General features: G+C 52.2%; 1 protein-coding gene across 3 annotated transcripts in view; it reads right to left on the reverse strand.

Moving 5' to 3' along the window:
* The window catches only part of Dnm1 (dynamin 1), a 46,335-nt gene that overhangs the window by 19,842 nt on the left and 13,761 nt on the right, over positions 1-12,732 (reverse strand). For 2 of the 3 annotated variants that reach the window (XM_050155416.1, XM_050155417.1), the window contains exons 5-11: positions 10,912-11,010; positions 10,662-10,822; positions 8,919-9,061; positions 8,698-8,833; positions 8,541-8,608; positions 7,524-7,662; positions 260-346 (exon numbers count right to left, since the gene is read on the reverse strand). In XM_050155416.1, coding sequence (XP_050011373.1) covers positions 260-346; positions 7,524-7,662; positions 8,541-8,608; positions 8,698-8,833; positions 8,919-9,061; positions 10,662-10,822; positions 10,912-11,010 — 833 coding nt within the window. Of the gene's footprint in view, positions 1-259; positions 347-5,889; positions 6,029-7,523; positions 7,663-8,540; positions 8,609-8,697; positions 8,834-8,918; positions 9,062-10,661; positions 10,823-10,911; positions 11,011-12,732 lie in introns of all 3 variants that reach the window. The other variant, XM_050155418.1, reaches the window with a different exon arrangement.

The raw sequence follows: 12,732 nt of genomic DNA on the forward strand, positions 1-12,732 counted from the left end.
TTCATAGGGACAGAAAGAAAGGTGTCTGCCAGGAGCTGGGAGGGGACTTTTATGACAAGCACAAAGTCAACTTTTCAAGAAGCAAAGCCTTCTCTGGATGGTGGCAAAGTCAAACTACTCGATACGGCTGAACTGTGTCCTTCAAAAATGGCTAAAACAATCCACATTCTGTTAACGATATCATCCCATAAGAAAACAGACAGAGAGGATCAGTAAGTTATTCTGAAAAGATGAAGGGAGACGGAGACTGGGAACTCACCTGTTCCTTGGTGCGGCCCTCGCGTTCCCGGATGTGGGTGGTCACTATACGCTCCATCTCCTCCCGAAGACGCGGGTATTGCTGGAGCTGGAGAAAGGCAAGAGAGAGAGCCACGTACACACAGGGCCTGGGCATCAGGCACCCAAGCCACACCTGAGTACAGGGACCCAGGGGTGTGGGGTGGTTGATATGCATGGGAACACCGGCCAGGCCAAGAAGAGAGCCCTGGAGCCCCAAGAGGCTGATGGCACCAAGCCATGGCCACTCCTTTCACCCAACTGTGGGTTCTAAATGGCAATTCAAGGGTCTTCCTGGTTCCAGGACCATCAATACTGGCTCATGTGGGCAGTTCCAGTGGACAAGGGACAGTCTCCATGGGGAGAACTACAGAAAGAGATGGCTGCGGTGGCCACCATCTAGACAGTGGCCATCTTGCAACCGACCTGGCAGATGGAGGGCTTTGAGGCATCCTTAGTTTCTAAGGCTTTCACTGACCCTCGGGGTGACCCCTTGCCTTCCTAAAGGCAAGTGAGGAATCAGGAAAGGAGCAGCCTCCAGAGACCTATCCAGGAGAAACAGGGAAGAGGAGGGCATGGTGCCAGTCAGCCTCCTGAGTCAGGCTGGGGGCAGAGCCGGGAAAGGATTTACAGGAGAACATGGCAGTCACACTAGAGGACATGCAGGAGCTCCCTGGCACAGGCATGCAAGGGCACAGGGGACATGCAGAGACAGTGTCAGCAGCATGAGCAGGACCCCGCGGGGGCCTTGCTGGGCCCTGGGACCACTTGGTATAGCCCACCCAGTCCTGTCTCCCTTGGCATGCCGCCTCTCTGTCTGCCACCATCACCTCCAGATACATCTGCCCGGATCTCAGACTTAGCAGACCCAGTAGGCACACACAACCCCACCCCCATATGCAAGGATGACCTTGACCTCCTAGGAGCCCTGTCCTCAGCCCAGCCAGGTTCTGGACAAAGCCCTACTTGCTCTGCCGTAGCTTCTCTTAGCTGCCACCTCTCCCAGAAGTCTGTCCAGATTGAGGACTAAGAGCTGAGTTGAGGGCCCCCTGTGCTACCTCAGCCTCTTTCATCTCTGGGTCGCAATTGTCCCCCAGGGCTGCGGCAGGGCTGGGCACCACCAGCACTCAAAGAGGGCATGTTGGAGGAATGAGGAAATGAATGGAAGATGAATGTCTTTGTCCTCCTTGCTGGGTGAACAGGCAGAGGCTCCTCCATCTTCTGGCTTGGAACCAACTCTTAGCCAGGGCTTCTGAAGGTGGAGCCCAACCACCAGGACCACCCTTCCCCCAGGGGAAGCTTGAACACTTCCTGGGGCCGCTTTTCACCCTGCACTGGGGCAAGACTCTCAGGTGGGTTCTGTGGGAAGATCCTAACACTTTGTGCCTCATTCTGAGGGCAATATGAAGGCCGAGAGGGGCTGTCAGGATGGACTAGGGGGAACGGGATGGGCTCAGGATACCAGCCCAGGACAGGCTGAATTGTGAGAAGCCCACATCCAACCTTCCCTTGGCTGTGCCAAGGGTGCAGCTTAGGCCACCTAGCACAAGGGGCTGAGACCTTGTGGCAGGACCAGCCTGAGACCCCGGGCTTTAATGCTGGCTGGAGCCGGAGGGGTCTGCTGCCCTGTGTGGCTCCTTGTATGTAGCCTCAGAGTCTGGGCAGAGATCTGGGGCTGAGTCACAGCCACCAGGTCTCTGAGGTGGTCTAAGGCTTCTTCCCAGGGAAGCGGTGGGGGTGGGGCTGGGAAGGATGGAGCCATTTGCCAAAAAGCATGGCCAGCTCCTTGCTAAGAGCCTGGATCTATGTTTCTCAAGTTTTCCACATGTCCCACGCGGACAGGGCCGCCTCAGTTCCCTCGAGTTCCGCTCCTTCCAGCATCTTTTTCCATTTTGGTTGCCTCGGAGCCCCGCCAGGACTTTTAGCCAGTTTTTAAAATGGAACCTCTCTCTCCCTCTCTATGGGTTCTTGGCTGGGTAGTGTAGCCAGCCTGGAGCCCATTGGTTTTGAGGTCAGGGATGAAGCTGCTGAAGTCACGAATCCTTGGTTCAAAGCCCAGCCCTGCCTGCTGACCGCTGAGCACTGTTCAAGTGTCAGGCATGGTGCTTCTTATCCTTGCCTAACATCAAACTCTCGGCTGTGTCCAGAGATGAAAAATAAAAAAATCTAAGCCAGCAGTGCTAGGAATAACACCACACCTCTGTCAGGAGTGGCTTAGAAAACACAGGTATTAAAAAGAAAGGAAAAGGAAAGGAAAGGAAAGAAAAAGAAAGAAAAGAAAATCCACAGAACTATGGTGGTGCATACTTTTAATCCCAGCACTTGGGAAACAGGGGCAGGAATATTTCTGTGAGTTCGAGGCCAGCCTGGTCTACAGAGTAAATTCCAGGATAGCCAGAGGATACACAGGAAAAATCTTGTCAAAAAAAAAAACATACTTATTTTTAAAAAAAAAAAGCACAAATATAAGTGGATTTTACCATATAAAGAAAAATGACTATTGAAGTTATATCATAAGGCAAAAAAAATGTTCTCTGTGAAAAGGAGCCATTTCAATAACCACAAAAGACTTAATGTGAAATAGAAACACCCCTATGTTCCTTCTCCTTCAAAACAATGGTTTTGGGTATGCATTGGGTAAATATGACTGGATTTTAGTGTTCGGTTCTTACTAATTTCTCCTCAAAATGCTACATACATTCTTTTCCACAATGTTTTCTACACTCCCTCTACATCATAGGGGGCCGCTTGGACGGGAGCACACAGCCTGTCCCACTGCTTTTCTTTTGAGAAGAAGTTTCACTTAACCCAGGCTGCCCTCTTTGTAGCAGGGGTGACCTTGACCTCATGACCCTCCTGCCTCCACTCCAGAGCGTGGGACTGAGGCGTGGCCCTTTAGCCACCTGCAGGTTTCCACTGTAGCTCCTTACTTTACTTACCGACTACCTCTGGACGGGCAGGCACAGGGATTGCTTTCCAAGTTTCCCAGCCACAGTCACTGCTCTCCGTAGGACAAGCTCAGCAAAGTGCGCTACAGCTTTGGAGTGTATGTATCTACCCATCTACTTTCTGGGGCTCTCCCTTAAGGGGACCATCCAAGAGAAAGAAGCATGGCGGATCTCCACCTACAAAGGTGATCATTACCAGCTCTTTCTTTGCGCACCTGTATGTGTGCGTGTTCACGTGGGGGGCAGAGGTCAGTGTGGGGTGACTCCTCAGCCCCTTCTCCACCCTATATTTGAGGCAGAATCTCTAACTAAACCTGGAGCCACAATTTGGCTTGTGGGTCAGCAGCTCCAGGGATCTGACAGTCTGCATTTCCAGCCCTGGGACCACGGTATGTGGCTACAACTGGCTTTCCACGTGGGGATCTGAACACAGGGCTTCCTGCTTGTGTGGCAAACACTTTACCAACTGAGCCGTCTTCAACCCGTTTCTTTAAGATATTTAAAAAAAAAAAATAGCCGGGCGGTGGTGGAACATGCCTTTAATCCCAGCACTTGGGAGGCAGAGGCAGGCGGATCTCTGTGAGTTCAAGGCCAGCCTGGTCTACAAGAGCTAGTTCCAGGACAGGCTCCAAAGCTACAGAGAGACCCTGTCTTGAAAAAGCAAAAAAAAAAAAAAAAAAAAAAAAAGATTATACATGGCCAGGTAGTGGGTACACCTTTAATCCCAGCACTCTGGAGTTAGAGGCAGGTGGATATCTGAGTTTGAGGCCACTCTGCAGAGAAAGTTCCAGGACAGCTAGAGCTACACAGAGAAACCCTGTTTCAGAAAAAAAATATATTTCTATAGGCTATGTAATAATTCTACTTAGTGTGTAGACTGAAAGGAGCAATATATGGATACAGAGCCAGCATGGCTAAAATAAACAAGACAATTATGCTGTAGAAATAGGAAAGCTTTTGAAATTAGTTATTTTACTGTATTAATGTGTGTGCATGATGTGCGTACGGGCACATGCGCACAGTGAGTGCTTTAGGCACTGAACCGTCTGGTCAGTCCAGAAATACGGAAGAAGGTTTTAAGTGGGTATGGTGGCTCATGCCTTTATTCCTGGCACTCAGGAAGCTAAGACAGGAGGACTGCCATGAAATCTAGCTCAGCCTGGGCTATATAGTGGACTCCAGGTCAGCCTCGGCCAGAGAGTGAGGTTGTCTCAAAAAAAAAGAAAAAAAAAGGGTGGGGGGAGAGGTGGGAAGAAGGGAAGGATGGAGAGGAGGGGAGGAGAGCAGAGAACAGCAACTAATGTAAACATGGAGCAGGCTAAGGGCCTGTCAGGAGGAGGCTGGGGAACACGCTAAGGGCCTGTTGGGAGGAGGCTGGGGGGATCACGTGAGGTGCCTGTCGGGAGGAGGCTTTGGGGAGCACGCTAAGGGCCTGTCGGGAGGAGGCTGGGGGGAGAACGCTAAGGGCCTGTCGGGAGGAGGCTGGGGGGAGCACGCTAAGGGCCTGTCGGGAGGAGTCTAGGTACACAGAACTTACATCCACCTGGTAACCTTTCTGCCATAGATTGAACCCAACAGACGGAGGACCTGGGGACACAGGGTCTCCATAGCACAGGGCTCAGAAAAAAGATCTGGGGGACACTTACTAGAAACTCAGAGTTAAGACAGATGGGTGTATCACACATGTACCTCAGCTCGAGGGATATTTCAGATTTACGCAAGGGTTTGACTCACTCCTGAACCTGGTTCAGCTCACTGCTGGGGCTGGGACAGCGTGGGAATTCTGGCAAGGCTCCCACTGCCAATGGGAACTAAAAGCAAGCGCTACTTTGGACAACCTGGCTAAAAATCCTCAAAATGGCCAAAAGTGGACAGATAGAAAAAGGCACCTAGGAACAGACTTCCTTGATTCCCCATGGGAGACCACACCCTCTCTGAGGAAAGAATGAGAGGGGGTGAGGGGAAGGTGGGGGAGCAGGATGAGGGGAGGGAAAGAGAACTGGAACCGGTATGTAAAATTAAAAAACGACAATTAAAATATAAATATTCAAAATTTAAAAAAAGATAAAGAGTCTAAAGGTCACAGACAACTCAAAAGAGGTTCCCAGGCCTAACTCATATAGACTGTCACTGAGCAATCCAGTATGTGCTGGCGCAAATTAGTTTTGAGGTCCTGAGCCGGCTCTCCGATCCCCAGAGGCCCTGACTCTGGGCTCTCTTCCTGCATCTAAATCCCCTTCTGCTTTTCCTGAGACCTGTCTGGTCACCTGTAAAGCGAGGGTAATGATGCTATCCACTTCTTAGAGCTGCTGAGGGAACTAAATCAGACGGTAAGGCCCAGCACTCAGCCCACAGAAGCTCAGAGCAGCGGCCGACACACAGCCTCCACCCTGACATCACTGCGGCTGTCCCTGTACAATCATCCTAGTGGTGGAAAGGAGAAGTGTGGGGTGGGGCAGAGCCCTTCCGGCAGGGACAAGGCTCAGTAGACGTAGACCCGGGGTTATAAGGCCAGCGATTGCCTGGCCTGAATGAGTGCCTGGGTCCCAGCGGGGAGCCAAGAGGCCACCACATCTGCTAAACAGATAGTTCTGCCCGTGGAAAGCCACAGCCCCCAGGAAAGGGGTGACGGCCGGGCCCTGCCCCTCCCAGGTGGCCGCCGTACCTTTTCGCTACACTTTCTGATGGTGGACGTGAGTTCACTGACTACCATGTCCACACACTTGATACTGGGCTCTTTAAGCTTCTGCACCTGCTTTTTCACTGTGGCTTCAAAAGCGAGGTCAGGTGTGAAGAGGCCCGTCCTGCACCCGAGGAGGAGGAGGAGGAGGAGGAGGAGGAGGAGGAGGAGGAGGAGGAGGAGGAGGAGGAGGAGGAGGCGGCGGCAGGGAGGGAAGCAGCCGGATGGGCAGAGGGGAGGAGGATGGGAGTGAAAGCCAAGCGGCCGGGCTCAAGGGTGGGTGAGGATGGCACAGGCATGAGGGAAAGAGAGAGACACCAACAAAGAGAAAGAGAACAGAAGACAACATGAGCGTGGGACCCAGCCCCCCACCTCTCCCAGGGTTGCACCTGCCAGGTGCTGCCAAGCATCCCCTCCCTCAGGGCTCTGGGGTCATGGCTAGAGGTGTCAGGGACCAAACCCGTTCTGAGAGAGCCTTCCCCAGTTCAGATCCTCTCCCTAGGGATGCCCCCTAGAAAAGCATACTCCTCAACAGCACCAAGCCTGCCTGCCCTACTCCAGTACCAATTTAGTCTACAGCCTTGTGTCCTCCTAAGGACCTGATTAGGACCAGGACCGAGCCACACATCCTGTTCGAATCTAGGCTTTGGGGTATCCCTGGATTGCTTCAGCCTAACGCCAAAGCCCAGCCCCGTTGGCTATCTCTGCTAGGCTGTGCTGTGTGTCACTGCCCAGGCTGTGGTGCAGCAGCCTGACCCTCCCTGCCTACCCCTGCTCCTCCTTCCTCCAGGGACATCCCTCTCACTCCTAACAGGTGTGTGGGGACTCTGGAAAGACAGAAAGTGAGAGAAGAGGAAAGACAGTGAGAGGAGGGTGGTGGTGGAGAGAGGCCAAGGCAGCAGTGGAGGGGCTGGGGAGGGATTGATGAGCGCTGGACTTAGTGTCTGCAGCCTCTGCTCCCAGTAGCAGCTTCTTAGCGGATGAGGCCCAGGGTAAATTACTCCATGTCCTGAGCCTCAGTTTCCCTGCCGTGAGAAAAGAGCACCATCCTCCAAGCCCTGCCTTGCTGGGCAGTTCTGTGAGGCAGGCTGCCTGGCAGGAGACAGCCCTGTCCCTGGAAAGTTGAATGTGGAAGGAAGGGGATGAAGTCCTGAGTGACAGTCCCCAAAGGAGAGTGGAAGGATGGAGGGGATGAAGGACAGTAACAAGATGTGGTACCTGCCAGGCCTGGCCCTCTGCACTACTCTGGCTGCCCAGGTTCCCGCAAAGCACCCCGGAAGAATCTGTCCCCCACATGTCCCTAGGCTGAGGCTTCCCCAAGACCCTCCGAGAGCTTTGAAAGGTTACCCCACTTCTACGGGCAAGGCAGAGGCCCAGGGTTTCCTTAAACACTATTCTTTCTGGACCAGGGGAGTGCTCTTAGTGTCCAATTCTTTGATTCCCCAGGTCTGGGGATCAGGGTGTGGGCGAGGTTCCCTCAGAGGGCTCCCCTGTCCAGGTTCCCCACCCCGCTGAGGCCTGTGCATGCTACCGAGGAGGCGGTGGAGATTTGGGAAGGAGAGCCTGGCTGAGCAGTGCGGGGAGGGACGAGGCAGGACTGACGGGGGGCTGACTGTTACCTTCTTGGTGCACTGTCTAACCGTGCTGATTAGTTCTGAGATAACCATGTCCACACACTTGAGACACGGTTCTCGAATCTTCTTCACCTGCTTTTTCACAATGGTTTCAAAGGCCATGTCTGGGGTAAACAGCCCCGTTCTGAACGCCCGGAGCAGGAGAAGGGCACAGTGTCACAGGCTGGCACTGGCCAGGAGTGCCAGGCCAGGGTCCCTCTCCAGCCCCTAGCTGTGCCTGTGGGAGGAGTCTGCCCACTACCCCCTCTGAGCCTCAGTGTCTCCATCTAGTCAGTGGGTTGGAGGCGAGTTCTAATGAGAGGTTTTCCATCTCAGAGTGGTCCTTGGGACAGACAGCTCTGTTTGAGTCTCTTCTGCAGCCATTTGGCTTCATCTTAAGTGTTTCTGTAAAAGGTTCTACAGCCCCAGACTGTTTGGAAATGACCAAACTGAGGCCCCTTAAGAGACATTCTGAGAACTGAGCTCTTCTTATTAGGACAAGGAGATGAGGTCTCCTGCTTTGGTCAAATGCAGCTATGGAAACATAAATGCCATGCCGAGACACAGCACGAGGCCTACAGGAGCACAGGCTACTTCTGTCTCCTTCCCAGAGGGGTCCCATGGGCATGGCACCATCCAGGATCTGGGTCCCTGAGAGTACCTAAGGGCCAGTCTAAGGAGGGAAGTAGGTAGAATGGGTGAACCTGGGCTAATGGGAGACTGGGAACATCTGGCATGGGGAAAACTACCCTCATGAGAGGATTTAGAATGCTATCTGGGTGCTATACCCCAAGTCCTATCCAGTGACCTCCAGGCCACACTCCTGGGGACACACAGCCAAGGAGGCCAGTGGGCTGTAGGCTGCAGGTAGCCCAGGCCTCCCAGCCACCTCTTTTAGCTGGAAACTGTTGATTTGGGAGCCAGAAAGTTGGGGTTAAGGGATTGAAGACCTGAGGGAGGCTCCTTCAAGCCCAGCGCCCCTGCCTAACAGGGTGCAGACCCCACCCTGGTCCCAGTACATGCCTGATGCCATGAATGTTCTTAATGGCATAGCTGATCTCTCTTCGGAGTTCCTTCTCATCAAACTCCATCTGCGGTCGAAGAAGACTGGTCAGGGCCAGCCCTGCCACAGGAGGTAGAGACAGGGCCCACCCTCCTGCCTGGGACTACCGTGCCCTACCTTAACCAGCTCAAAAGGAAAGCGTTCATGGAAGATCCGGTTAATGCGGGCTCCACCGGACAGTTCATAAGTGTCGATCTGGTCTCCAGAACCTTCGATGCGCTTCTCGAAGTCAACTGCAAACTGCTGGACCATCCTGTGTGGGAGAGGGGCGTGGCCTGAGGAGGCCCTGGAGAGTGGGAGGGGCTGGAGCGGTTCAGCCCTGGAGTCTGGGGACTTACTGCAGCAAGGCCTTGGTCTTGCGCGATGGGTCGTCCGGGCGGAAGTTCTTGTACTCGTCCACCTCCTTCTCAATGGACAGCAGCTGGCTCTGCAGTTTGTTCCGAAGCCCCGGCAGTGTGTCCCGGATGTGGTTGGTCAGTTGCTGGGTGTGGTGGGTGGGTAAAGAAAAGGTTAAAACCAAGGTCACAGCCCCAAATGCCCACACGCCCAGGCAGGGGAAGTGACGCTTGGAGGCTGAGGAGGCTGTGTGGACGTCTCTGTGGAAGACCAGGTCAGGAGCTGTGGAGCGGTGGTTCTCGGCTTCCTAATACTGTGACCCTTAAATACAGTTCCTCATGTTGTAGTGATCCCAACCATAAAATCATTTTCGTTGCTACTTCATAACTGTAATTTTGCCACTGTTGTCAATCAGAATGTAAATATTTGATATGCAGGATGTCTGATATGTGACCGCCATGAGGGGGGTCACGACCCACAGGTTAAGGACCGCTGCTGCAGAGGGTAGGCCTGGCGCCCCACGCTCACAGAGACGAGCCGTCGGAATTAACATGCTGTGGCTCAGTTTCTAACAGAAGCCAGGAATCTACACGGATATACTTGAAGCTGCCTAACTTTGAGTAACTGAATGTTTTTAGATTCCAGACCCCAAATGCATTTAGGCAGGGAAAGCTGACGGGCAAGAACCCGTGCATACTCTGGGTTCCTGTTACCTACAGGTTATTCTCAAGTTCGGGCACTCAAGTCTGCTAGGTTCCCCTATACCCTGTCTCCCTGAGCCAGCGTGGTGACACTATGGGGCAGAGGTAGCGGTGGAACATCAAAGAGTTCGCGTATCCCAGTGGGTGAGTAACGGGCAAAGCTGGGACTCGGAGCCAAATCTATGGTAGTCTCAACAGCCCCTGCACACTCCAGAAGGGGAAGTAAACTGGGGAAGCTTCTGGAATGTTCGTGGTTTCTGGGTCAGCCTCCTTTTTTTTAATTGATCCTTTTAAAAGAAATTATTTATTTACATTTTATGTATGCATTCTCTGCATGTACACCTGCAGGCCAGAAGAGGGCATCAGATGGCTGTGAGCCACCATGTGGTTGCTGCTAACTGAACTCTGGACCTCTGGAAGAGAAGCCAGGCTGTTAACCCCTGAGCCATCTCTTCAGCTCTTAGGTCAGCCTCTTTCGATCATGCCAAGAGCACCAAGATGTCCAGCTGAATACATTCCAGTCTTCATTACTCTGTGCCACCGTCCACACAAAATCCTGGACTTCCATACATACCAGGAGTCCCAGAGCTCCCCTTCCAGGACCAAGACAGGAAAAGTCAGCAGAATTCTTGCCACTAGCGCCCCGTGGGACTGAGACAAGTGGCTCCTTTCCCTGGGTCTCAGTTTACTTTGCATTGCTGAATGCTATCTCCATTGGTCACCCTTACGATGTACTGAGAAGACCAGGCTGGTGAGATAGCTCAGCGGTCAAGAGCATCGACTGCTCTTCTAGAGGACCCAGGTGTGGTTCCTAGCATCCACGTGACAGGTCACATCTGTGACTCCAGTTCCAGGGGATCTGATGCCCTCTTCTGACTTCCCCGGGCACCAGACAAGCACTTGGTACACAGACAAAACACCCACACGTATAAAATAAATAAAGCTTAAATACACACACACACACACACACACACACAAACAAAACACACACTCACACACACAAGGAAAGATGCACCTGAGGCCCTGGCCAGGTCTGCCCCCTACCTGGTTGAGGACCTTCTGCAGGTAGGGCGTGCCCATGCGGTCAGCCAGGTGGCGGTAGGATGGGTGAGAAAGAAAGAATTTGCGCTCAGCAGCCAAGGCGGCTGTGATGTCCTTCTTGCCGTCTATGTCCTTCTGGCTGCGGTTCACCACTCCAATATAGCCTGTGGGACAGAGCGTCGGACAGAATGAAGGTCAGGGGCAGGCAGCTTCCTGGGAAGGTCAAGGAGGGAAGGCAGGCAGTGTCTCCTACCTCTGCGCAGAGGGAGCAGCTTGTTTTCCAGCACATCCCGAGCATCGGTGCCCTCATCCATCAGGTCCAGCTTGGTGATGACCCCAATGGTGCGCTGACCTGGAGAGTGACCACAGGAGGGCTGTCACACCTGCTCCTACCCCCGCTCCAGATCCCGTGCATTCCCAAACGTCCACACTATGATCTCACCCTCTGCCACTCCCTTGCCCACTCAGCCGCCCCTCTGTCATGATCCAAAGGGGCCAAAATGATTTTTCTGCTGATACCATTTCTCTTTTAAGAAATTATTTTTAGCTTCATTTTATGTGTATGTGAGTTTTGCCTACAAATGTGTCTGTACCACGTGTGCACCTGGTGCCTGTAGAGGCCAGAAGAGAGAGTCATATTCTTTGGAACTGGAATTACAGATGGTTGTGAGCTATCATATGGGTGAGGGGAATTTAACCTTGGTCCTCTGGAAGAGCAGCCAGTGCTCTTACCCACAGAGCCATCTCTCTAGCTCCAGGTTGATGCCATTTTTAAATTTTTATTTTATGTGCATTGGTGTCTCATATGAATGCATGTCTGTGTGAGGGTGTCGGATCCCCGGAACTGAAGTTACAGACAGTTGTGAGCTGCCATGTGGTTGCTGGGAATTGAACCTGGGTCCTCTGGAAGAGCAGCCAGAGCTCCCAACCGCTGAACCATCTCTCCAGCCCCCACCCATGCCATTTCTTTTAGAGAGGATCTGGCTATGAAACTCAAACTGGCTTCAAACTAGACATCTGTAGGGGCTGGAGAGGTGGCTCAGTGGTTAAGATCTCTGGCTGCTCTTTCAGAGGTCCCCAATTCAGTTCTAAGCACCCGCATGGCAGTTCACAACTATCAGTTCCAGGGGATCAGATGCCCTCTTCTGGCCTCTGTGGGCACTGCCAGCAAAAATACTAATAAAATAATTTTTTACTTATGTTTTATTTGATGTAGCTGCTGGTGGTGGCACACGTCTTTAATCCCAGCATTTGGGTGGTAGAGGCAGGTGGATCTCTGTGAATTCAAGGCCAGCATGATCTACAGGACAGCTACACAAAGAAACCCTGTCTCAAAAACAAACAAACAGGGCTGGAGAGATGGCTCAGCGGTTAAGAGCATTGCCTGCTCTTCCAAAGGTCCTGAGTTCGATTCCCAGCAACCATATGGTGGCTCACAACCATCTGTAATGAGATCTGGTGCCCTCTTCTGACCTGCAGGCATACAAACAGACAGAATACTGAGAATACTGTACACATAATAAATAAATAAATCTTTAAAACAAACAAACAAAAAAAATTGATCTGGCCTGGCCTCATACTTACGATCTTTTTGCCTCCACCCGGGATGGGATCCTGAGTGTGCAGTGCCAGACTGAGTGCCAAAATCATGCTTTATTTTTTATTTATTATTATTTTGGTTTTTTTTTTTTCCAGACAGGATTTCTCTGTGTAGCCCTTGCTGTCCTGGAACTCGCTCTGTAGACCAGGCTTTTACTTATTTATGTATTTATGTACGTGGGTGCACCCATGCCACCACAAACATGTGGATGTCAGGGGAAAACTTGCAGGGGTCAGTTATTCCCTTCCCCCACATGGATTCTCAGGATCAAACTCAGGTCATGGTTGGCAGCAAACACCTATTCCAGCGAGCCACCCTGAAGGCTTTTTTTTTTTTTAAATATAACATTTAGCTTTTTGAGACTGCATCTCATGTAACCTAGGCTGCCTTCAAACTGGTCATGTAGCCAGCGCTGGCCTCAATTCCTGGGTCTTCTGCAGAAGGGGAGCCTCTACTACAGCCGGCTGAAATGAG

The sequence above is a fragment of the Alexandromys fortis genome, unplaced genomic scaffold, assembly GCF_014885135.2.
Source record: "Alexandromys fortis isolate MF-2015 unplaced genomic scaffold, M_Fortis_MF-2015_v1.1 scaffold_72, whole genome shotgun sequence".
Taxonomy (NCBI): domain Eukaryota; kingdom Metazoa; phylum Chordata; class Mammalia; order Rodentia; family Cricetidae; genus Alexandromys; species Alexandromys fortis.